Source organism: Lygodium microphyllum, chromosome 14 (genome assembly GCF_053477565.2).
Source record: "Lygodium microphyllum isolate KBCC chromosome 14, Lygodium_microphyllum_v1.1.10, whole genome shotgun sequence".
In the NCBI taxonomy this organism is placed as follows: Eukaryota; Viridiplantae; Streptophyta; class Polypodiopsida; order Schizaeales; family Lygodiaceae; genus Lygodium; species Lygodium microphyllum.
The window spans coordinates 141811408-141836596 of record NC_141148.1 but is presented as its reverse complement, the minus strand read 5'-3'; the positions used below and the strand labels follow the sequence as shown (position 1 = coordinate 141836596).

The 25189-nt window shown below is 43.2% G+C and overlaps 1 protein-coding gene across 4 annotated transcripts in view; it reads left to right on the top strand.

The window, feature by feature from the left end:
* The window catches only part of LOC148026178 (ATP-dependent DNA helicase Q-like 2), a 133729-nt gene that overhangs the window by 23380 nt on the left and 85160 nt on the right, over positions 1-25189 (top strand). For all 4 annotated transcript variants that reach the window (XR_015693196.1, XM_087693463.1, XM_087693461.1 and 1 more), the window contains exon 2: positions 24219-24454. Coding sequence is in view for 3 of the 4 variants with exons in the window: in XM_087693463.1 (XP_087549589.1) it covers positions 24219-24454 (236 nt within the window). In the remaining variant the exon portion in view is untranslated. The remainder of the gene's footprint in view (positions 1-24218; positions 24455-25189) is intronic.

Sequence of the window (25189 nt, the reverse complement as noted above, 5' to 3'; positions counted from 1 at the left end):
TAGCACATTCATTGGAAGCATTTGAACACCTGCCATTATGTTGACTAAGCAAAGAGAGTACGGGCTGTTGTAATACAGATGTCAGGTACATAGATGCAATCTCAAGCAAGAGTAGCATGTACATAAGCTGATGTACATAAGCTGATTGTGCATAAGAGATCTCCAAAAGTAACAGAGATTCACCAATCTGTAACTAACTCACTACATATGAAGAATGAAGCTCAAGTACATCACCAATCATGGATCCAAAGGTGACAAATCCGTTTGACAAGAGAAAGTACTAGGTGTACAAACCAAAGCTTAATCAGCCCACAATCATCAATGTTTGCAAGGACAGTGTATACCAAAACTAATAGAGCATATGTACATAGGAAAGAGACTCCCACTGTGTCAAATAAACCAAGCTCTACAATGAAAAATATTAAAGTGCTCCCATGGAAGCAAATCTAGAATGTCCAAGAGCAAAGCAAAGCTCAATATATGTCTCATAACATCTAGATGCCCAAAGACACGAGTATATACCTACAAGAGGTTTTCAAGGCGGCAAAGGAGAAACCATTGAAGCAAATAGCCATTGCAAATATGTATTTAACGGAGCTCAAATCCAAAGCTCAGAGCTCAACATAAGCATATTTGGGCATAGTAATCAATGCCAAGTATTGAAACATCCATGTAGCATTTGTTGTAAAGCTCAGCTGCAAAGTGACAGAAGTTCGAGGAAGAGTGAGTGTGAGAGTGTGACTGTTGGAGAGAGAGAGAGAGAGCAGAGTCAAGTACGATTCTATATGAGTGTACCAACAAGAGAGAGAGAGAGCAGAGTCAAGTACGATTCTATATGAGTGTACCAACAATATGTTGGTACACAAAGAATAAAATGTATTTATACTTAGGGCACGTAAGGGTGCATTCACATGTACAATGTGCATGTACTGTACACGGGGGTTAAACCGGGCCGTTATCCCAACAACATCCCCAAAGCACCGGTGTATATTTAATACATAAGCTTTCATAGCGTGTGCATACTGTCCACAGGGTATAACAGCAAAGAACCCTTCAATGATGGAGCTATTCAAGCTTTAACAAATCAAAAGCCTTTCCCAAGCATCAAAGCATCAGCCGGGCACTAAAATAGCATCATGTTAGCATTAGTGAAGCAATAGGCATTCAGATACATGTTGCCGTGATGCAGAAGCGTAGGACAAAGACTGAGAGAGAGTGAACATAGAGAGAAGAGAGAGAGAAAGACAAGGAGACAGTGTAAACGCAGAAAATCTGCGGTGTAATATGCTGTATAAGAGTGCAGAAATACACAAGGGGGCAGAGGAAATATCTGCGTATGTCTCCAACTTGATGACCTCGATCTCCGTCAGCCCGAGCACAGTCTATCTCAGCCAACAGATCTCAAGATCAGAATCTGAATAATGAATAATGAAGTGTGCCACAAAACCGGCTATAAATAGCCGAAAAATAGGAAATAATTGCAGTAGGTCGGCCGACTGCAGTAAATACTGTCCGACTGCAGGTGCTGACGTGGCACCTGCTGACGTGGCATTGATGTCCACTTTGTCCAAGAAATGATTGGCTAACATCCCCTCTCAGATCCTGGACGGGTGAAAAGATTGAGAGATTTGGAATGCTGCCGAAGAAGAGCCTGGGGAAGCGCCTTCGTGAACAAATCTGCAAGATTATCCTCGGTCTTGCAGTACTTCACATCAATGGTCCCATCCAGAAGCTTCTCCCGAATGAAGTGATACTGGATCTCAATGTGCTTCGTCCGGGCATGGAATACTGGATTCCGTACTAAGGCAATGCAACTCTCATTGTCGCACCGCAGAAGAGTAGAACGAGTCTGGGGGCAGACAAGCTCCTCCAACAATCTCCGAAGCCACACAACCTCACATGTGGTGGAAGACACTGCTCGATACTCCGCCTCAGTAGAAGAAAGGGCTACCGTGGGCTTCTTCTTGCTACTCCAAGAGATAACACCTGTACCCAAGATAAAACAGTAGCCTGTAGTAGACTGTCGGTGGTTCACGTCTCCAGCCCAATCCGAGTCACTCCAACTTGCAAGAACCAGATCTGTAGCATCTGTACCTGTGGGATAAGAAATCCCTAAGTCAGAGGTCCCCCTCAAATACCGAAGAATCCTCAAGTCAGCTTGCCAATGCACTTGTTTGGATTCCGTCATGAACCCTGCCAAAAGACCCACAGCAAAACAAAGATCAACACGAGTGTTGAGAAGCCAAATCAAGGATCCAATCAACTGACAGTAGCGTGAAGCATCCATCAATCTGAGTGTGAAGTGGCCTTCCAATTCGGGTTCATAGAAGTAGAAATGGGCTGACAAGTCTCCATCTCAAAAGTCACAAAGAGCTCCTGAATGTACCTCTGCTGAGATATGAAAATCCCCCTCTGAGACTGATAAATCTCGTGACCCAAGAAGAAATGAAGAAGCCCCAAATCTGTCATCCCGAATGCCTGATGTAAAGCTGTCTTGGTCTCTCGGACCTTCTGTGCATGATCCCCTATCAAAATCAAATCATCAACATACAACACAAACAACACATGACCAACCTCGGAAGTGTGCATAGAAAGATACGGATCGTCCTTGGAGCGCCGATATCCCAACTTCGACTGAAGAAACGAGTCAATCTTCTCGTTCCATGCAGGTGGAGCCTGCTTGAGGCCATACAAGGCCTTCTTCAACCTGTAAACTTTCCCATCCGAGGATCCAAAGCCAGAAGGCTACTCAATATAGATCTCCTCCAGCAAGTCACCATTCAGAAAGGCCGACTTCACATCCAACTGATAAACATGCCATCTCCTCTGGCCAGCCAAGGCAAGAACAGCTTGAATAGTCGCCATACGAGCAGTGGGGGCAAAAGTGTCATGGAAATCAATGCCTGGGCGTTGAGGAAAACCTTTAGCAACAAGGCGAGCCTTGTGCTTGTCCAAAGAACCATCGCTAAGGTACTTGGTCTTGAAGACCCACTTGACACCAATCACCTTCTTGTGAGAGGGACGAGGCACAAGAGACCAAGTGCCATTCCTCTCAATAGCCTCCAACTCGGCTTCCATGGCATTCCGCCAATGATTAGACTGCAAAGCCTCCTTTATTGAAGTGGGCTCTCGAATCTGCATAACACGGGTCAGTAAACAATAGTTAGAGCAAACAAGCTCCGAAGAATGTGCTTGGTTCCTTCGTGACCTCCGCGGTTCATCCTGTGGTTTCCACTTCTCAAGGACCCCCTCGATCCCTGAATCTCGGAGGGTATCACGGGCCCAACGAGGAGGAGGACGAACCTCTCCCCGTGGCTCTCCATCTGCTGAAGACTCAAGAACATCTACCGGCGGAAGCTCCTCGGGGGTGGCTGGTGGAAGAGAAGACTCTGAATTTGAAGAAGAATCTCCATCAAGAGGCTCTGGCTCCAAAGGAATTGTCTCGGGAGCCCAACTCTCCCCTGGATCTCCAAGGACGGGGTGCTCCTCACCCCCCTCTGTGGCCGGTACTTCCACGAACCGCACATCTTGGCTCGTGTAGACATCCTACTTAATGGGATCAAACAAACGATAACCTTGGGATTGGGAGCTATAGTCAACAAAAACTTGTCGTCGGGAAGCTGTCTCGAACTTATCACGCTGCGTCTTCGGAATGTGCACATAAGCGTCATGCCCAAAGATCCTGAAATAAGAGACATCAGGCTTAGTCCCAAAGTAAGCCTCAAAAGGAGTCATCTTGTCAACGGCCGAAGTGGGAGATCGATTGAGGATGTGAACTACGGTAGCTACTGCCTCGGCCCACAGAAACTGAGGCATCTTACGGTACTCCATCATGGTGCGTGCCATCTCGATCACATTTTGGTTCTTCTGCTCCAAAATGCCATTCTCTTGGGGAGTGTTGGTGTTATCAAACTCCTGGTGAAAAAATGAGCAAACTCATTAGACATAAATTCACCTCCCTTATCTGAACGCAAGGTTTTCAGTCGCCGGCCAGAACGGTTCTCTTCAAAGAGAAGCCAATCCTTGAAATGAGAGAAAGCCTGCGACTTCAAAGTCAAGAAATAGACCCAAGTCATCCTATTGTAGTCATCTACGATCAACATGAAGTACAAGCTCCCCTTCAAGGACTCGGTCCTCATCGGGCCACAAAGATCCATAGATACAAGCTCCATGGGTGAAGTAGACCGTCTAGAAGCTTTGTTGGGAATTGCATCCCGATGCAGTTTCCCACGAATGCAGGAGACACATGGCTGATGGCTCACCACTATGTTCGGCAAGCCTCAGATAAATGACCCTCGCGACGCCTTCCGAAGGTACTCATAGTTCAGGTGGCCAAACCGAGCATGCCATAGCTTGGACTGTGTTTGAGAAGTAAGAAGAAGAGAAGTAAGAGTTGAAGAAGACTTCAATTTGTAGACTCCATTCTCCTCATACCTTGCAGAGAGAACCTTCCTCGATCCACGATCAAGGACTCGAACAATATCACTGTCAAACTCTACCAAGAGACCAAGAGCACAAATCTTATGAACCAAAAGTAAATGATACCCTAATCCTGGCACATGCAACACCTCAGAGGTGTGGGTACCACCACGTCCATCTAGAATAAGCTGCATCTCACTCCGCGCAGCAATAGACACAGAAGAGCTATCTCCAATGAGAATCTGCCTATGCGAAGGTCGCAAATGGGCAACACCAACGGAAGGAGTCATGTGCCGTGAGGCACCGCTGTCCACAATCCACTCTTGAGCCTGGGGAGCTGTCATCGCAGCATCAGAAGTTGTCGGTGTAGAGTCCTCAATGATTGCTAAGTGTAGAAAAGCAGTTGATGAGGGTGCAGCCACCGTTCCAGAGTCCTTCGTGTCCTTCTTCTTGGTATCCTTCTTGTCTTTGTCGAGGCAATCCTTCTTCCAGTGACCTATCTTACCACAAATATGGCAAGTTGATTCCTTCTCCTTGTCCTCCTTGGATTTGTTGTCCTCCTCCAGCCAATGCCTCCGATTTGGAAGCATTCTGTCCCTTCAATTGTTCCTCCTAGTCCAAGACCATAGGAACCAACTCTTCCCACCGAAGAGTTGACTCCCGCCCTGAAGCAATAAGAGCGGAATAAAAAGTACCGAATCGTGGCGGCAACTGGGATAGTAAGGTGATCGCCATGTCTTCGGAGGAACTAGGCTTCCCCGCATTTTGAACTTGCATCTGAAGCTGCGGAAGCTTATTGATGTGTTCCCGAAGCGAAGAAGACTTATTCACGGACAAAGTCTGTATCTGCACCTCCAAAGAAACCCTCTTCATTAGGGTCATCCGGTTGTACATTTGATCGAGCTCCAGCCATATCTCACGAGCCACCGCCAAGTGCTCGATGTGAGCTATCATGGTTGTGGTGGAAGACAGAAATAGAAAAGATCGAATACTGGCATCAGTTTGTCCCAATGAGACTGGGCCTTGGTCAACTCCGCACGAGCATTGGAAGAGAGTTTGGACTCATCCCCCACCGAGGGCGTGTTAATCTCCTCCATCACTAGTTCCGCCAAATCATAAGACTCTAAAATGGCCAACATCATCACCCGCCAGATGCGGTAATTGTCACCATCAAGCTTTTGATCCGTTGGAAGAGCTGGTACGACAGGCACCTTCCTGTCCATGATTGCCTGGAACTCCAAATCAGTCTTTGAAGACATGTTAACCTGCAATACCTGCAAAAACACAAAAGAAGCCCCCTCTGACTGTGAAAACGTAGCCTTCTAGGACTGATTCCTCCGCTGCCCAAACCTTCTTCACCTGCCGGAGGCGATGAAAAGGTAAAATCTGCAATGGAAGGCCTCAAACGTAGTCTTCCTCCCCTTCGAACAGCAATAACCTGCAGCAAATTCACCGATTAGACTCCTTTTCCGCATGCCCACGCTCGCTTCAGCCTTGATCCGATGCGCAGCCCTCCCGCTCGCCCTCGAAACCTGGAAACGCAGCCTTGTGTCGCGATGAAATCTCCTCTTTAGATAGCTCAGTCAGTCCATCTTCACCGCTCTGATACCATGTCAAAGTGCCGCAATGCGGAAGTGTAGGACAAAGACGGAGAGAGAGTGAACATAGAGAGAAGAGAGAGAGAGAGAAAAGGAGACAGTGTAAATGCAGAAAATCTGCGGTGTAATATGCTGTATAAGAGTGCAGAAATATACAAGGGTGAAGAGGAAATATCTGCATATATCTTTGACTTGATGACCTCGATCTCCGTCAGCCCGAGCACAGTCTGTCTCAGCCAACAGATCTCAAGATCAGAATCTGAATAATGAAGTGTGCCACAAAACCGGCTATAAATAGCCGAAAAATAGGAAATAATTGCATCAGGTTGGCTGCATTTTAATGCAGCCGACTGCAGTAAATACTGTCCGACTGCAGCAACCTGTCCGATTGCAGTTGCTGATGTGGCACTGATGTCCACTCTGTCCAGGAAATGACTGGCTAACATACAACAGCTCTGTCCTGAACAGTAGGTCAATGGCTGATGTCAATCACTCAAAACAATGCTCAAATGGAAGCCTTCAATGCCAGAGAGGATGCCAATTAAGTGGCCAATGATCCTAGAGCTCAAGCAAGAGCTGGATGATTGTTGTTAGTTAGGAACGGGGCTGCCCAAATTGGCGCAAATCGCATTGGCTGTCTTGGGGGTACTGCTGGCTGTTGTTACTCTTATTGAGCACTTTACAATACTCAAGGCAATCCCTAGAAGGTCCTCGACAAGCGTGAGTAGTGCCAAGAAGGTCCAAAGAGAGATAGGACTGGTGCATATCTCAACTAGTGGCTGCCATGAAAGGTGTAGATGAAGCTCTTTTTTGGTCTCAAGTCAATGTGGATGAAGCTCCTCAAATGCCCGCTTTGATACTAGTTGAAAGGTGGAGCAGGATTGAGAGCAAAAGCAGAAGCAAGAGGAAGTAAGAGCTATGGAGATTCAAGTAGGAGAGAGAGCAAGACTGTATGTGGGAACTTTAATAGTTACAATGTGTGAGTTGCCTTTTCTTATTCTATTGTCGTAGAAAGAATAAAGAATAAAGTGACAATGATGGGCAGCTACCACCTGTAGTGTACAGGTATGCAGGCGCTGTGTACAAATTAAATGTAGGTAGTTAGGCATATGTGGCCTTTAATCTCCAACAAACTTTTGCGACTCAAAGGTTATTGTGGAAATGCAAACGACTTTCAAGATTCAAGGTTTTCGAGTTGAGTCCTGACCTGTGTGGCGAGTTTTATTCTAATGTCTTTTCTAAGTTTTGCAGGAATCACGGCATTTTGATGGAATATTTTCATCCAAACACACCATTTGAGAATGGCATGGTGAAGTGTGTCAATTGGACTATGCTACTTGAGATGTCTCGATCGATATTGGAGCATTGAGATCTTCCTCATTTCCTTTGGGGTGAGGTAGTTTCCATAATGGTGTATATCTGCAATAGGTCTTCAACTTTGGTTTTGAAGGACATTACTCCATACGAGACTTTCTTTGGGAAGAAGCCTTTTGTGCCCCACTTTCACATCTTCGGGTGGGATGCTTTTGTCCATGTGGACAAGAAGAAATACATCAACAAACTTCACTCAAAGTCCAAGAAGCTTATCTTCATGGACTATAGCACCATCATGAAGGGCTATAGGCTCTACGATGCGAAGATACAACAGATCGATGTGAATTGGAATGTGATTTTTGATGAGGCCACGGTCTCTAACTATTCAATCGATAGTGCTTGTATAGGTGGTTCTTTGTCATCGATTGACCCTCCCTCATCATCAACCCCTCCCTTTCCTTCCAAGTTACGTATTGGTACCCCTCCTTCGTCTTCGACTCCTCCCCTTCCATCCCCTCCTTCCCCCCCTTCAACTTCTCTTCCACCCTTGACAGCTTCTTCTATTCTTTCTTCATTGAGTATTCCTACTCCTTCCCCATCCCCTTAGGTGTTTTCTAGGAGTCTTGAGCCGTCTAAGGAGGAGTCCTCTTCTTCTCGAAGGTGATGTGAGAAGTGGTGCAACAATGGAAGCATAGACAAGTGCTAAAATAAACTATTGAACACAAGACAAGAGAAAGAAAATAGAAGAACACTGGGAAAGAAGAGAACTCGGAGATGTGCTCAAGAAATGGAATCCATATACCAAACGCGAGAATGATGCATATAACAGTGAGTCATTGGCTGCGTGTGCACCGGCACTAGCTTCTCTCTCCAATAGGAAGACCACCTAAAGAATGATGATGATTGAATGGGAGGAGGAGCCACATAATAAATAGGCCCAAAATATACCAAATATGGCAGTTGGTCAGCCAACATTTAATGCTGGCTGACCGGCATAAAGTGCCATACAAAAATCACTAAAATAATGCCTAAATAATGACTTGTGTGTGTAGCCCAATTGGCATGTAGAGACCCACACGAGTTGACAAATAGTTTGCTTACATCCTCTCTCAGATCATGGGTGATCTCATATAATACAATGATACAATGATAAAGGGTGATCTCATATAATACAATGATACAATGATAAAGGCTAATCATAGTCTATACAACAAAGAACCACCAGAGTAGAACTATGGATACTCAAGTAGTGGGTCATCAAGCCACCACCAAGGTGTCTCGAAGAGAACCTGGGGTAGATGTCGATCATACCAGCTCCTAAAAATAGAAAAGAGTCATAACAGATCTCTGTGTCCCCTATCAACAATATGTTGCAGTAGTGTATAAGACCATCCGGTCAAAAATGCCTCTGAATATACGTGATCATGGATTCCTCACCTTTGGCCAAGATCGCCAAAGTGTCTCTTCATGTGAGTGCGGACTAGGAGCCAATCCTACTCTCTGTCAAATAACTAGCTTATCATGGACTTGGATGTCAATCCCAGCTCCAGGATTTGAACTTGCTAGACTTCAGTCGATGTACCAGGGACGTCCTTCTCTGGAATCTGGGCACCTATATACTTGAATAGATGAGGCTCAACTGCCCCATCTCACCACCCTCTCACACTCTCTTTTTGGCACTTGAGAGTCGTAAGGGATGACTGTATCACTTGGACTAGAAAGCAGCAGAGGAAGGAACAATCAAGCCCGTCCCTCCGTTTGAAGAAGTGGATCCTTGTTGCGCCTTGGACTTCCCCTTGGCCAGAGGATCGGAGTCGGAGTTTGAGGAAGAGGATGACTTGTTGGAGGAGTCTGCATCCGGCTTCTTCTGTTTCTCCTTCTTCTTCCATGAGGCGGCTAACTCCTTGCAGTTCTTCCGTAAGTACCCCTTCTTACCACAGTGATAACACTAGGCCTTTGACTTCTTTTTCCTGTCACCCCTCGCTAAAGTTGTAAAGGCCTCATTGGAACTTCCATAATGTTGGGTGTAGAGTCCCTTTGGGTGTAAAGTCCCTTAATCTCCATGTGTATAAACTTATATGGGTGTAAACACACCCTTATTTGTACCTTAACATATAAATACATTTTATTCTTTCTGTACCGTCACTCATTGGTATACTCATCTTGGGATTCTCTTACTCTTACTCTCAACATTGCTCTTGCTCCATTTCTATCTAACACTTCATTGTGCACTCATCCCAACAAACTGGTATCAGAGTTGCGGCAAGATTGTGTACGCTTCCCAAGGACACTGCTAGTTAGTTCTGTGCGTGCGCATGCGGAGGAGTTAGGTAGTTTACCTTTCAACCAGTTGAGTGTGAGTAGGCGTTTGTCTTGACTAGGCGACTGGTCAATTTGTTAGTTTCGTTAGTTGCATTTTTTAAGCTAGTGTGGGCAGCGGGTTAGTTGGCGACAGTTGTTCTTGACCAAACAGGTCAGGCACAGGTTAGCAAGCGACGGCGTGAACAGCAAGCCAAGCGTGAGGCACAGGTCAGTAGGCGACGGTGTGAGTTGACAGGCCAAGCGTGAGGTGACAGGTCAGTGGTCACGTTTCGGCTGTTTTCTTTTGTCAGTTTTTAAAAAAATAATTTATGCAGACTATTCTCCTTCTCACTAATGGGGGCTCACACACGTAAGCACAGCTTTCAGATTTGTGCATATTTATGCCCGAAAATTTGGGGGTTTTCCCAGATTTGATGTTGGTCATGCATAATAGTGACATTGGACTCGGAAATTGCAGAAATTGTACACATTGGCCCTAAAAATTTTGGGGCTTTTCATGTATTGGTGAAATTTTGCTCAGAATTTACTGACATTGGTGCACATTTGGACTTGAGACGAGAAATTTGGGGCTTTTGCAAAATTCTGCAGAACTTCGCTAAATTTACCTGTTTCATGCTCTTAGGAACACATATTAATGCACTTGGAGCATATTGGTCAGTGAAATTTTGGGAATTTTGCTGAAATTTGTGAATTTTGGCAAAATTGATGTGTGAAATGCACATTGGGAACATTGTTCAAGCAATCTTGGTGCAATAAGCAGTGAAATTCGAGTTCATTGTCCCCCACTTGTGAGATTTTGAAGAAATTGCAGAGAATTTTGGTGCTTCTGTGTATCAAAAGTGCTTTTGGGCACATATGTATGCAATACACATGTTTGGCAGCTCCCATTGAGTTGATGTATTGCTGAATATTCATGCTGCAACAGTCTTAGTGATCACTTACAGATTTGGGATTGTTGCAAATATTTTTGGTAATATTGCTGAAGTGGGAGTCACTTTGCAGTGGTGTATGTATGGATTTTATGCTGAAATCTTAGATATATTGTTGAAAGTCATTCCTTCTACTGCTGTACATGAACTTGGATCAAATCTTGCTCTTATCTCCTGAAATTTTGGGCTGAAATTAGTTGAATATTCAGCCTAATATTTACTGTCATAAAATATAGCATTGGTACTTGGCACTTTGCTGAACAATAGTCACTAATGCTTCTAGCAGCAGTGACACTAAATCCCTTCTTTTTGAAATCAAGAGGTTTGATGGCATTAGACTTGTTGAAGGATAGGATGCAACACATTTTGTTTCTCAAGGACTATGATGATACTCTCTTGGAAATCAAGCCTTCAGCTATGACAGATGAGGATTGGGCTAGACTCAATAAGAAGGCCATTGTATACATCAAAATGGTTGTATTTGATGGTGTACTTACAGACATTAAGCCTCTTGATACGGCTTATGCCATATGAAAAATGTTGATGGACACTTATGAAAATAAAACTCTAGTAAATCAAGTGCATCTCATGTGTAAGCTTGTGAACATGGAGTTGGACGAGTCTAAGCCAGCATCAGAGTATTTAATTGCTTTCATAGGGGATTTTGAGTCAGTTGCAGGACTTTGGTTTGCAGCCCTTCAATGATAAATTAAAGGCTATTTTCTTGTTGATGACTGTGCTTGATGGTTGGGAGTCTTTGGTTGTTTCACTAAGCAACAACCTTGCTTTAACCTTTGATGGTGTTAGGGGCTCTATTCTCAATGAGGAGATCAGAAGAAAGTCGAGTGAAGAAAGTAGTGGTTTAGTCTATCATCTTAGAGGGAGGTTAAAAAAGAGGGGAAATGTAGGAAATAAAGGGAAAAGTAGGAGTAAAAGCAAGGGCAAATAGTAGGATGTTACTTGCTATCAATGTGGGCGTAAAGGGCATAAAAAGCTCGATTATTGGTACTGCAAGAAAGAGCAAGAAAGAAAGAAACAACAAGGAAAGAAAAAGAAGGATGACAAGAAAGATGATGATAGCTCTCCCTCAAAAGAAGTTGCAAAGGCAAATGTTGCATCTAGTGTGGTCATTGAAGAGCTCTCTAGCACAAGAGAGATACTTATTGCAGCCTCATGCAATGATGTAGATGTTATGGTAGCAACATGTGATATGCACATCACCAAAAAGGAGGTGATTGATGCCTTACTTTCAGCTTATGATGGGCTGTCCCAATCGTGGATAGAGCCATTATGATTCTATTTTATTATATATGACTGGTGAAAATTATGTATTTTGGACAGTGGTGCCTCTTTTCGTATTACTCCCTCTTTGGAATCATTTTTTGAATACACTGTAGGTTGCTTAGGCAAGGTTTACTTGGGCAACAATTATACATGTGAATAGAGGGTGTAGGTACCATTCACTTGGCTCTTGAAAATAGCCAAGAGCTGATTTTACAGGATGTCAGATATGTACCTGGTATAAAAAACAGTCTATTGTCAGTTGGGTAGCTTGATGCATGAGGATATTTTACTACCTTTGGTGGTGGATCTTAAAAGGTCCACAAGGGCTCTATGGTGATTGTTAAAGACAACAAAAAGAGGATTTTGTACTATTTGCATTGTAAAGCATTACCTGGCAAGTTTTTGGCTATGGCTGAAGTTCATTCTTAGATAGAACTTTGGCATAAAAGACTTGGCCATATGAGCTAGAAAGGCCTTAAGGTTCTCTCTTCTTTAGGGAGTTTTGATGTAAAAGGTTCTAGTTTGGACTTCTGTAATGATTGCATGTACGGAAAACATGTGAAGTCTCTTTATTACTCTAGTATTGTTAAGAAGTCCAATGCTCTTGATTTAGTACACTCTGATGTGTGCACTGCTTGTTAATTCACATGGGCATTTTTATTGATGATTTCAGTAGAAAGTCATGGGTGTATGTGTTAAAGAGCAAAAAGGAAGCGTTGGATGCTTTTAAAAGGTTTTATGCCTTTGTTACCACACTAAAAGGGCTTAAGTTAAAAGCTATAAGAATGGATAATGGGGGTGAGTATGTTTCAAATGAGTTTAAAAAGTTTTGTGAGATGCATGGCATTAAGAGGGAGTTGACAGCCCCTTACAATCATGCATCAAATGGCATGGCTGAAAGGTATAATCTTACACTTTGTGAGAGTCAGATGCATGCTATACATGGCTAATCTCTCGTAGTAGTTCTAGGGAGAGGCTCTTAAAATTGCAGCTCATATATGCAATCACTCTTTCAATCATGCATTGGAAAATGGTATTCTTGAAGAGGTTTGGTATGGCAAACCGGCTTCATATGACCGTTTGTGTGTCTTTGGTTGTGATGCCTTTGTGCATGTTCTTATAAATCAGAGGACTAAACTAGACATGAAATCCATCAAGGGCATCTTCATGGGATATGGAGATGAGGGAGAGATGGGTTATAGAGTTTGGCTTCCTCAAGATAGGAAGATAGTACACAACTAAGATGTAGTATTTAATGAGGCAAAGTTACTGAAAAATGCTACACATGGTGACCTTGACAAGAAGAAGGTCAAATTTAAGCATGAACAACCAGCCATTCAACAACCATTAGCTTAAGATTCTGTTCCTTTTGATGCTGAAAATGGGCAGCAACCTATTATGCTACAGCTAGAAGATAATGGACAGCAAGTAGATGCACAGGCTGGAATAGGACAGCAAGAAGAATATGCTGAAAATAGGTTACAACAGCAAGAAAATGCTGAAAGTCAGCCACCAGGTGATGGTGTGTACATACTTGAGGATGTAGGCCCATTGCCTAACAATATAGATAATTGAGTAAGAAGGTCTACACGTATCAGAAGGTAGCCACAGATGTTTCAACCATCTTTGGATTGCATTTTATTGACTGATGAAGGTGAGCCTCTGACATTTAGAGAGGCACAGTCGTGTGAAAACAAGAGAAAGTGGGAGCTTGCTATGCAAGAAGAGATGAAGTCTTTATATGCGAATAACACATGGAAGCTTGTACCTTTGCCCGAGAATAGGAAATCTATCCTTAACAAATGGGTTTACAAGGTGACATGTATTGATGGGAAGCCCAAGTACAAGGCACGTTTGGTTGCTAAGGGCTATTCACAGAAAGAAGACATAGACTTCGAGGTTTTTTCACCAGTGGTGAAGATTGTAGTGACGGGTTGGGCACTGAGATTGAGACAGACAATCGTTACGCGTAGTGAGAGACAGAGAGAGTGAGATAGAGCAGAGTCGAGAGTGAGCCCATTGGTAGGTACAATGACGAGAGAGTACCTTTAGGTTTTTAGATAGATATATATGTGTAAGTACAAGTGCTAAGGGTGTGTTCACATCCGAACACATTTAAAGGCACGAGGCCTTTATTCCATAGTGACAGGAAACGGTCGGAATGGCCCCCCGGTATGTGGAATTGCTGTCCCCGGCACGAAGTTGTCGTGGGACGCGTTCCGAATTGGTGGAACGTTCCCTGTTCCGTTTTAGACAGGGAACTTGCTGCATTTCCTGTCTGAAATGGGACAGGGAACACTACGTGGCACCACTTACCTTTGGCCAGCCACTGCTCCCGCCCGGATCATCTGGGACTGCGCGTTTTGCCCGGCTCCTGCATGCTGCTCCCACTCGAGATCATCTACTTGTTGTTCACAAATTCTTGTAATTTATGAGACAGATCTGCTTGTCCTGTATCAAATTTTCCAAATTTGGAAAAAGCCCCAAATTTCTGGGTCAAGATTGCACAAAAATTGGAAGCTGTGCCTCCACGCATGAACGCCCGTCAATGGGCAAAAGGAATTTCAAGAACAAATTGATTTCGTAAGAAAATTATGATGAGTCCGTTGACACGCCAGGCAGGTTGCGTGATTGATGGCCTGTTGGTGGCTGTCCCCTGCCTATCGCCCGTCACCCGTCGCACCGTCCGCTACCAGTTGCTGGTCGTCGCCAGTCGCCTATGTGCTCGCAAGTCGCCCGCTTGTCGCACACTCCTCATTTGTAGGTTACGCACTATCCGTTGCCCATTGCACGCCTGGTTCCCTGCTGGTCTTGTCACACACTCTCCTCGTTGGAGCCTGGCCCTGTTGCATGTGACAAAATGCCGTCTGCTTGTGAACTGGAACTGTTGCCTTGGCAGTTGCCTCCTCACCCAGCTCATGCTTGACGTCTCGAGAAGTGTGCAGAACCTGATGGCTCTAATACCATTTGTAGTGACGGGTTGGGCACGGAGATCGAGACAAATAGGTGTTACGCACAGTGAGAGACAGAGAGAGTGTGATAGAGCAAAGTCGAGAGTGAGCCTGTGGGTAGGTACAATGACGAGAGAGTACCTTTAGGTTTTTAGATAGATATATATATGTAAGTACAAGTGCTAAGGGTGTGTTCACACCCGAGCACATTTAAAGGCACGAGGCCTTTATTCCCAACAAAGATGACTACGCTCCATTGTCAAAGATGCGGGATCTAGAGCATGGCAGAGGCGGAAGCTATGGAGGATGGAAGATGAAGAGAGAACTCATGATGACATTGACAAGAAGACAACTATTATTACACAAGTGAATTAGGTTCCAAGATTGAGATTTGGACTCATAAAGACATTCTTGTGTAGTACCGACAATGACACAGACACTTGATAGAAAGAGACAAGTACTATTGCATTATCATCATGTGAAAGTGATAGTCAAGTACATCATTATATAGGATTGCTTGGTAGCACACTACATCCACTGTGCCTATGGGATCTGTCTCTTTTCCTAGAATGAACTGCATCTCCCTAGCCTAGCTGTTCCATACAAAGGGGCATACATAGGGTGTGATTGGCAGATTCTCAACACCCCTCCTCAATCACAACCTGAAAGTACAAAGTGTAGAGGCTTTAGTGAGAGCAACACTTGCAAAGTGTGGGCATACCACAAACATGGCAAAACACCAGAGGCTGTCTCGCAGAAAAGGCTAAGTGTGGGTACCATAAACATGGTGGACATCCAGAGGCTGTAACAGGGGCCTCACAAAGTGTACAGGGACTGTAATACAAGGCTACATGAGGAGTTTACAAGCTTATGAAAGGAACATTAAGGCAGGTACAATGCTTTTAAAACAAAAAATGAGAGACAAGGACCGATAGGCCCTTGTGGTCTTTTTCAGCATATGCTTTCTCTTTGTCAGCATGGAAAATCTTCTTGTCTTTAATCTTTGGCTCTTCAGCTTTGAATGATGTGGTCTTTTGGTTTTCATGGCTGATCTTCTTCTTGTCCTTCTTCCTTTGCTCTTTGATCTTATGGTCTTCTTGGTCTGGTTCCCCATGGACTTTGCTTGCAGCTTCAGTTTTCATGTCTGGTTCCCCATGGACTTTGCTTGCAGCTTCAGTCTTCATGTCCATGTCTTTGTCCCCCTCAAGCAAAGACATCTCATTCTTCATGATGGCCAAGGTAGCTGGAGTGTCTTCAAAAACTTTAGATGGAATCATTGATTGCACTTTAGTGTGAGCAGCTCCATGTCTCTCTGCAAGTAGATCAAACAAATCTTTCATGTAGTGTAGATGAGCAACATAGTTCGTGTAACTCTTCATGAAGTGTATCCACATAGAAATCTTCATATTGGTCATTCCCGTGACAGGAAATCAGTAGCAGATGACTGAGAATAACCAGCAAGAGAGTTGAAATCTTATGTGTCAAAAGACACAACCAATGTCAGTGTGAAAACACACTATGTAGTATCAAAAGATACTATGGTTGAACTTGATGATGGTTCTTGATGCGTGTCCTTCAATCTTGAACTTGATCTTGAGGTCTTTTCAAAACTTCAAGAATCTTCCAAATCTTCTGAGTTTCACAATGGCTTCACTTGACTGAGATTGATCAGCAACCAAATGTGTTAAGGGACACAAGTACTGGGATCTCACAATGCTTGTCCTTGAATGCTTCGAACCTTCCAAGTCTTCAAGATCTTCAAAGATTGCTTGTTGGATGTTGAAATCTTGCTGGAGGATTCTGATCAGAGTGGCTTAGACTTGCTTTAAGTGGCAGGAGAGAGAAATGAAGTGGAAGAGAAGTTTGACACAAAGTAGCTATGGAGTCATTGTTAGGGTTTTTGAGGCAACGTCTGTGTTTTCGTCTGAAGCAGGAGATAGGCGCAATCATTGGGGCTGAAACTTGGTGGTTAGATAGCCTATTTCAAGGGCTAAAGAAGCCTTATAGACGCAGGATGTATCGCGGCTTGTGCGTGGAGATCCAGCAATACGACAGGGAACAACGCAGATTTGAACAGCGACCACGAAATCTTGCAATGCTGGAGCTATGGTTGGTCAATGTTGGTGTTTGAAGTGGCAGGAGGCAGTGCCCTGAGCTAAGGAATGTATCTCTAGAAGAAAGCGGGTTAGGATATTGATTGTGGAGGGAGATCAAGAAGCTCCAAGGAGGCAGGGTGCAGGTTTGGCTATGGCTGCCACAAGGTCAAGTGGAGATAGAGTTTAGAAATGAGCTCATTAGCTGGGACTGAGCTGGACTTAAGCTGACCTGAGTGAAGAGGAGCTGAGAGAGGAGTGAAATGAGCTAGGCCATGCCCGACTGGGCTCTGATACCATGTCAAAGATGCGGGATCTAGAGCATGGCAGAGGCGGAAGCTATGGAGGATGGAAGATGAAGAGAGAACTCATGATGACATTGACAAAGAAGACAACTGTTATTACACAAGTGAATTAGGTTCCAAGATTGAGACTTGGACTCATAAAGACATTCTTGTGTAGTACTGACAATGACATAGACACTTGATAGAAAGAGACAAGTACTATTGCATTATCATCATGTGAAAGTGATAGTCAAGTACATCATTATATAGGATTGCTTGGTAGCACACTACATCCACTGTGCCTATGGGATCTGTCTCTCTTCCTAGAATGAACTGCATCTCCCTAGCCTAGCTGTTCCATACAAAGGGGCATACATAGGGTGTGATTGGCAGATTCTCAACATCCATGTCTTGTTTGCTCTGATTGCATCCTTGGATTTAGAGTTGGATCAGATGGATGTGAAGACTGCTTTTCTTCATGGTGACCTGGATGAAGAGCTGTGCATGAAATAGCTTGAAGGTTTTGCTATTCCAAGGAAAGAATGTTTAGTTTATAAGCTGAAATGCAGCTTATATGGGCTGAAACAAGCCCCTAGATAGTGGTATAAAAAGTTTGATACTTTTATGCTCAGCCATGGATTTAAACACAGTCATGCAGATCAATGCTTATACACTAAAAAGACTGATGATATAAGCCTTACTATGCTAGCCTCATATGTGGATGACATGCTGATTTGCAGAAAAGCATAAGAGTACTTTAAATGCTCTTAAAAGGCAACTGAGTTTAGCCTTCTCAATGAAAGGTTTGGGGGCAGCTGAACACATTTTAGGCATGTGCATTAAAAGAGAGAGAGAGAAACACTTGTTGTTTCTCTCACAAGACAAGTACATGAGCAAAGTACTTGATAGATTTAATATGGCTGATGCTAAGCCTCTTGGTGTGCCTTTACCGCCACATACAAAGCTTAGCGAAGCTGATTGCCCAAAAGATAATGTAGCTGCTACTGCTATGAAGGGCATACCTTATGCATCAGCTTGTGGTTCTTTGATGTATGCCATGGTGTTGCAACTCGTCTTGACATTGCTCATGCAGTGGGAGTTGTTAGTAGATTCATGTCTAACCTTGGCAAGCCACATTGGGCAGTAGTGAAATGTATCTTTAGATACTTAAAAGGTACACAGGAAAAGTGTATATTGCTATGGAAATGATATACTAGAGTTGCAAGGATTGTCTGATTTGGACATGGCAAGAGATCTTGACACTAGCAAATCTACCAGTGGGTATGCCTTTACTTTGGCTAATGAGGCCATTTCTTGGTGTTCAAGGTTGCAGAAAATTGTAGCATTGAGTACTATAGAGGCTGAATATATTTCAGCCACAAAAGCTTTTAAGGAAGCTATTTGACTGGGTCATTTGGTCAAGGATTTTGATCTTTTTTCACGTACTCCAGTGCTTGGTTGTGATAGCTAGAGTGCCATATGTCTGGCTAAGAATGCCATGTTTCATGCACGTATCAAACACATAGATGTTTAGTACCACTTCATTCAACAAATCTTGGATGATGGTCTTGTCACACAAACTAAGGTCAAAACCCAAGATAACCTTGTAGATGTTCTCACTAAGAATCTTGAAAAGGCTTAGCATGAGCATTGCATCGGAGTAGTGCGAGTGGGTTAGCTGAAAGGTACCACTTCGGGCCTTTAAGTGGGAGGTTGTTGGGTGTAAAGTCTCTGCCAGTGTAAAGTCTGTGTGTATAAACTTATATGGGTGTGAACACACCCTTATTTGTATCCTAACATATAAATAGATCTTATTCTTTGTGCACCGTCACTCATTGGTACACTCATCTTGGGATTCTCTCATTCTCACTCTCAACATTGGGTTAGCTTAAAGGTACCACTTCGGGCCTTTAAGTGGGAGGTTGTTGGGTGTTAAGTCTCTTCCGGTGTAAAGTCTGTGTGTATAAACTTATATGGGTGTGAACACACCCTTATTTGTACCCTAACATATAAATAGATCTTATTCTTTGTGCACCGTCACTGATTGGTACACTCATCTTGGAATTCTCTCATTCTCACTCAACATTGCTCCTACTCCATTTCTGTCTTGCACTTCATTGCGCACTCATCCCAACACATAATGAGATGGAAGCCCACCTTGTAGACGCTAAGTTGCCTCATGCTCAAGCAACATCGAGGGCATATGTGTAAAGCTCACATGTGTAGATGATGTTTGTGCCCTCAAAGCATTCGCTTCTCCATCAAACTCGGGGGGAGCTTGTAGAGTACCTTTCCCACTAGACATGCCTTTGGAAGGGCAGATTGCATGTGTCGAAGCTGGTCTTATACGTGTGTAACATGGAGCAAAAATGATTGAATGGTGTCCTTAAGCTCAAACTTCATTTGCTGAAGCTATCCATAAAGGGTTACAACACGCATGGGGAAAGGTGCCTCGTACAACATATGAAGCTTTGACCATATTTTTGGTGATGTCCTACAGGAGGTAATCGCCGATAGAATTTCTTTAGAAATACACCGAAGTAGTGCAAAATATGCATGTGCATCGTCCGGTTGTCCGCATCAAAATCTTCGGGAAGAGGAAAAGGACGTTGGAATCGAGGAATAGCGCCACTGACAATGTACCGAATCTGCTTCTACACAAACCAAGCTTTCATCATAGCACTCCTTGTAAGATAGTTAGGTCCATGTAACTTATCATTTGTAGAAGTGCATGGAGGAGCCATTTTGAGAGGAGAAGAAGAGAAGATAGAGAATAGAAGGTATACAAAGAGGGAATACAACCAAACCAACAGCAAAGACTCCACAAAATGGGAGTTCACATGCAGTTTAACCAAAAACCCAATTGGAAATGAAGGCTAACTATTGCAAAATGAAGAAAAACTAGTCAAGAACTGCTAGAAATAGCAAAAACGGCTTGTACAAAGAGTCGACCAGCCACGATTAGGGGTAGAAAATGAGAAATGCAGGATGATGGAGCATTTAATGTAGCAAACTGATGATTGCAAGCTGAAATCGAGGTGCAGGCCGAAATGCAAGTTGCTAGTCTGAGAAACACAGACCTAATCAATAGGGGAGAGAAAGACTCCTAATGAGCAGAAAAATTGCAGTAGGAACCTAGATCTTGCAATTTGATACCATGTCAGAAGTGGTGTAGCAATGGAAGCATAGACAAGTGCTGAAATAAATTGTTAAACACAAGACAAAAGAGAAAGAAAACAGAAGAACACTGCAAAGGAAGAGAACTCAGAGATGTGCTTGGGAAATGGAAACCATATACCAAACACAAGAATGATGCATACAATAGTGAGTCATTGGTTGGATGGGCACTGACACTGGCTCCTCTCTCCAATAGGAGACCGCTTGAAGAATGATGATGACTGAATGGGAAGAGGAGGAGCCATAGAATAAATAGGCCCAAAATATTGCCAAATATGGTAGTTGGTCAGCTAGTATTTAATGCTAGCCACCTAGTGTAAAGTGCCACAAGTGAAACACAAAAATCAATAAAATAATGCCTAAATATTGGCTAGCATGGGCAGCCCAACTGGCATGCACAGACTTAAACATGAGCTGATAAATACTCTGCGAATAGGTGATTGGTGTGAAGTGGATCTTTAAGACCAAGTACTTATCTAATGGCTGTACCTAGGCTTGTTGCCAAGGGTTTTGCTCAGAGAGCAGGTTTGGATCATTTGGAAACCTTCATATCTACAACTTGTATGTCTACTATTCACACTATATTGGCTCTTGGACGTGAAGTTTGCCTTCTTGAACGGCATACTAGAGGACGAGATTTATGTTTCATAGTCTCCTAGTTTTCTTGTGTATGGGGAGGAGGATTGTGCCTACAGATTGTGTAAGGCGCTCTATGGCTTGAAGCAAGCTCCTAGGGTTTGGTACCAGAGGATTGATCAGTTCTTCTTATGGAGTGGCTTTCATCGATCCGATCATGATCCCAACCTTTATTATAAGGTTGTGGAGTGATAAGTGTATTTTAGTCATCTTGTATGTGGATGACTTGATTATCACAAGGAGTGACTCACAAGAGGTTAATTGGACTCACGAGAACTTGTGGCAAGAGTGACACGACAGACTTTGGGATCCTTCACTTCTTCCTTGGTTTGGAGATCTATTAGTTGGCATAGGGTATTTTCATCTCTTAGTATTGTATATGTTCAAGTTTCTTTCAGAGTTTGGTATGGCGGAGTGTCGGCCAATTTTTTGCCCGATGGACCTGGAGTCTAGGTTGGTTACTATTGGAGATTGCCTTCTTGATGCTACCAGGTACAAATGTCTTGTTAGATCCTTGATTTGGCTCATTCATACTTGGCCAGACATCTCTTTCGTGGTAGCACTGTTGTCTTATTTTATGAAGACTCCTATTTAGGCTGACTAGAGAGTTGCTTTGCGCGTGTTGTGCCACTTCAAGGAACTTGATCCTATGGGATCATGTATGGAGAGTGGGCTACTCTTGTTTGATGGAGTGACTCTGATTAGGTAGGTGATGTGGAGTCTAGAGGTTCCACTAAAGGTTTTGATTTCTCCCTCAGATCGAGAGCTATCTCACAGAGAAATAAGAAGCAGTCTTCCTTGGCCTCATCTTCTTCGGAGGTTGAATACCGTGCTCTTTGTTTTATAGCTCAGGAGGCAGTTTAGCTCTGTCACTTGGTGGTGGAGATTAGCCTTCCATAAACAGAACCCACACAGGTGCATTTGGATAACTAGAGTGCCTTAGCTCTAGTGAAGAACCTTGTGTTTCATGCTCGCACAAAGCACATCGAGGTTCAGTACCAACTTGTTCAGGGAGCATTGTGGATTTTGAGTTAGGGGTGGCCTACTGTCCCATGGAAGACAATGTAGCGGATCTTTGCATGAAGCCTCTTCGACAAGCTTCTATGCTTCATGATATGAGGTTGTTGGGTCTTCAAATACTCCCAAGATTTGAGATGGGGTGTTAGATTGCCATTTTGTCCAGTCAGTTTGTCATCATTTCGTTGTGAGTTCCATCAGAGTCTGATGGAGACATTGGAGCTCTAACTGTCTTTTCCATTCAGTTGTGTGCATTTCTTCCTTCAGTCAGTGTTAGATGTGTTTACACTAAGTAGGCAGTCATTTTTTCCTTGCTATGCGAGAGGCTGCTAGCCCCAGGTCAATGCGATCAGCCTTGGAGTGTTCGGTCAGCATTTTTGCACCGCCACATGGCTGGTCAGCCAGTTTTTTAGTAGGCCGATTGCGTATTTTAGGGACCAGTTTGTTCTTTCATGATATGACGTACATACTTTGACCTCAGACATTTATGGTTCTTGATCTTTACTCTTTAGACTTGTTTTAGTTATGGACGTATTTTGCAGCATCAACTAGCCTTAATATGTCATGCACTATTCATTTTGGTCTTACTGGGCCAAAATGATGTTAAGAGTGTGCCTTTGAAGTATCTTCAAATACTTGTGAAGTGCTTGTTTGCTGAATTATGGAAAAAACCCAAAGTTGATATTTTAAAAAAATATCCCATTATCTCCACGTTCCAAAATGGGGTCTCCCTGTTCCAATCCAGTGGTCAATAGTTGTGATTCTTCCGGTTTGGTTGCTTGTTCTCACATGGTATTAGAAGACCAGTGTTGTTGGTTTTGGTGCTTTGTGCTATTGTTATTTATTGTTTTAGGTCTTGATCTTTGTGTTTTGCTGCTCTCGAACCTGTTGTAATGGGTAGAAAATTTTTAAGTCAAAGAATGGGGCACCAGTGCCCCCTTCTTTGGCTTTAAAGAATCTTAGCGATTCTCTCCTATAATACTACCTTAGACCCTCTTTTACATTAACAACTTTGGATTTTTATCAACACACACACACACACACACACACACACACTCTCTCTCTCTCTCTCTCTCTCTCTCTCTCTCTCTCTCTCTCTCTATCTATTTGGCTTAAAAAAATTCTAGCAAATTTCTCTTACAATACTACAATACTATCTATTAAGGTTTCATAAAAGAGTTTTAGTAGTTTTAGTAATGAAGATAGGGCCTCGAACCTCCACGTCTCCGAGATTGGGGCAAAGGTGGCTAAAGGCATGGGTATCAAAGTATATTGGACTCCAACAGATCCCAAAACACAGCAATAATAATCTGGATGTATCTGATGATGTCTAAGTGATCTGGAAATAGTGTGGGCAGCAGACCAACTATAAAAACAATTGCTAAATGGATGTTTGATACATCAATAGCCATATGTTCTCCAACAAGCAAACGACTAGTAGGGTAGCCTATCCCAGAAGCAAACCCAGGTGCAGCAACTCCAAGCTAATCTCCAGTAATGAAGATGCATACTTAGAATATAGTTGATTGGTACTGTTTCGGAGGTGCTATAATGTGTTTTACTGTTGTGGAGCCAGGATGTATTGCCGCATAAATTTCACAAAACTAGGCAGCAGCATTAGTGTTTTTTTTTAGTTTCTGGTCTGTAGCCCTCTTTTGGATTACTTATATCAGACCCTTACATGAATATATGGATTCAAACAAATTGGTATGATCCATCTTTTCTAAGTTGCAAGAGGCTCTTGCCATTGAAAACGGACACAATAAAAGAGGCAGTTTGTGGAACGGTCAAGGAGAGTGCTGAGGTTGGAATGCCTTTTCTTGATCCTGATGACTTCAATAGAACTGAGGATGGCCTCCTTCCCAGACTAAGATGTGACTAGAATACAATAGTGTGTTTAAAGTCATTGAGGACGTTGCTTGCTGCTTTTCTGTACCTTCCTGCACTTACATCACGCTCTCTGAGTTTTATTAGGCTAGCTGATGCATACATTTGTCTAACTCCTGAGTGCCACTTTGAGGAGCTGTTCTGGTATATTGTGGACACACATGTATTGTGCAAGGCATCCATATATGTAATTGTTATTCTTGGATTGCAATTTCACCATTTTCAGTTTGTATTCAAGTTAAGACTTACCATACTTGAATTAGAACTTATGATGCCGCCTTTTGACTTTTGTTTTTTCTGTCCTCAGAACAGATAGCCTGTTTACTTGAGCGTCAAGAAAAGCTGCTGGGGCAGAAAGAAGAACTGCAAAATTTGCTTGATGTATGTGAAATTAGTGGTGCAAGTAAAGAAACAAGGAGCCATAATAATCTAACAGATGCTTCAGAAGAGGATTGGGCAGGGTCTTTTCCATGGGACAAAGAGGCTCATGATTGTCTTTTGAACATCTTCGGTATTCCATCTTATCGAACTAATCAGCGAGAGGTAAGTGCTAGCAGTCAACATTGCAAAATCTAAAGAAAATTACTAGCTGTGTAACTCTTTTTGCAGTTTTCATGAGTTCAACTGAATGCTTTTCCCTGTATTCTCAAGGCTATTACATGAAGCTGCTGAAAGTGAGATGATGCTACACCTGAATCTTAACTAGTGACCCCAGGTTAATTGCTATTTAAGACTGACGCAACCTCATTTGTTTTCCTCTAGAATCCTTGTCAAAATGTAAAGCTGTGTAGAGATGCTGCCCTCCTCAATAAGGGCCTCCAAAGAATACATTATCTAGAGTAGAACAGCCTCTCTTAAAGCATTCTTGTTCTTTTCCTTGCATCTCTGTCTTTCCACTCAGTTACTAAGTTCAGACTCCATGGTGGTTCGTATATCCTTGTTAGGAATGACCAATTATGATAATCTGATATTTATCTGGCATATGTGAGTTCTGCCTTTTTGATAGACATGGTAGTGTTGGATGAATCATGACCAGCTGGCAGGATGAATAATGTCTTATAGAGGGGCAGGATGCTTCCTTCTGAATAGCAGCACTGCGAACAGCAAGCATGGAAATTGACGCAGTAGAGGCTGCATTTGGCAGGAAACAGCAGCATGACAGGCTGGAATGACCATTGCCTGATGTAGATGATGACATGGAAGACCTGGATATGATGTGTGCAGCAGCAGTAGCAGTCATAGCAGCACTTGGAGCAGTTGTTGCAGCAGCTGCATCAG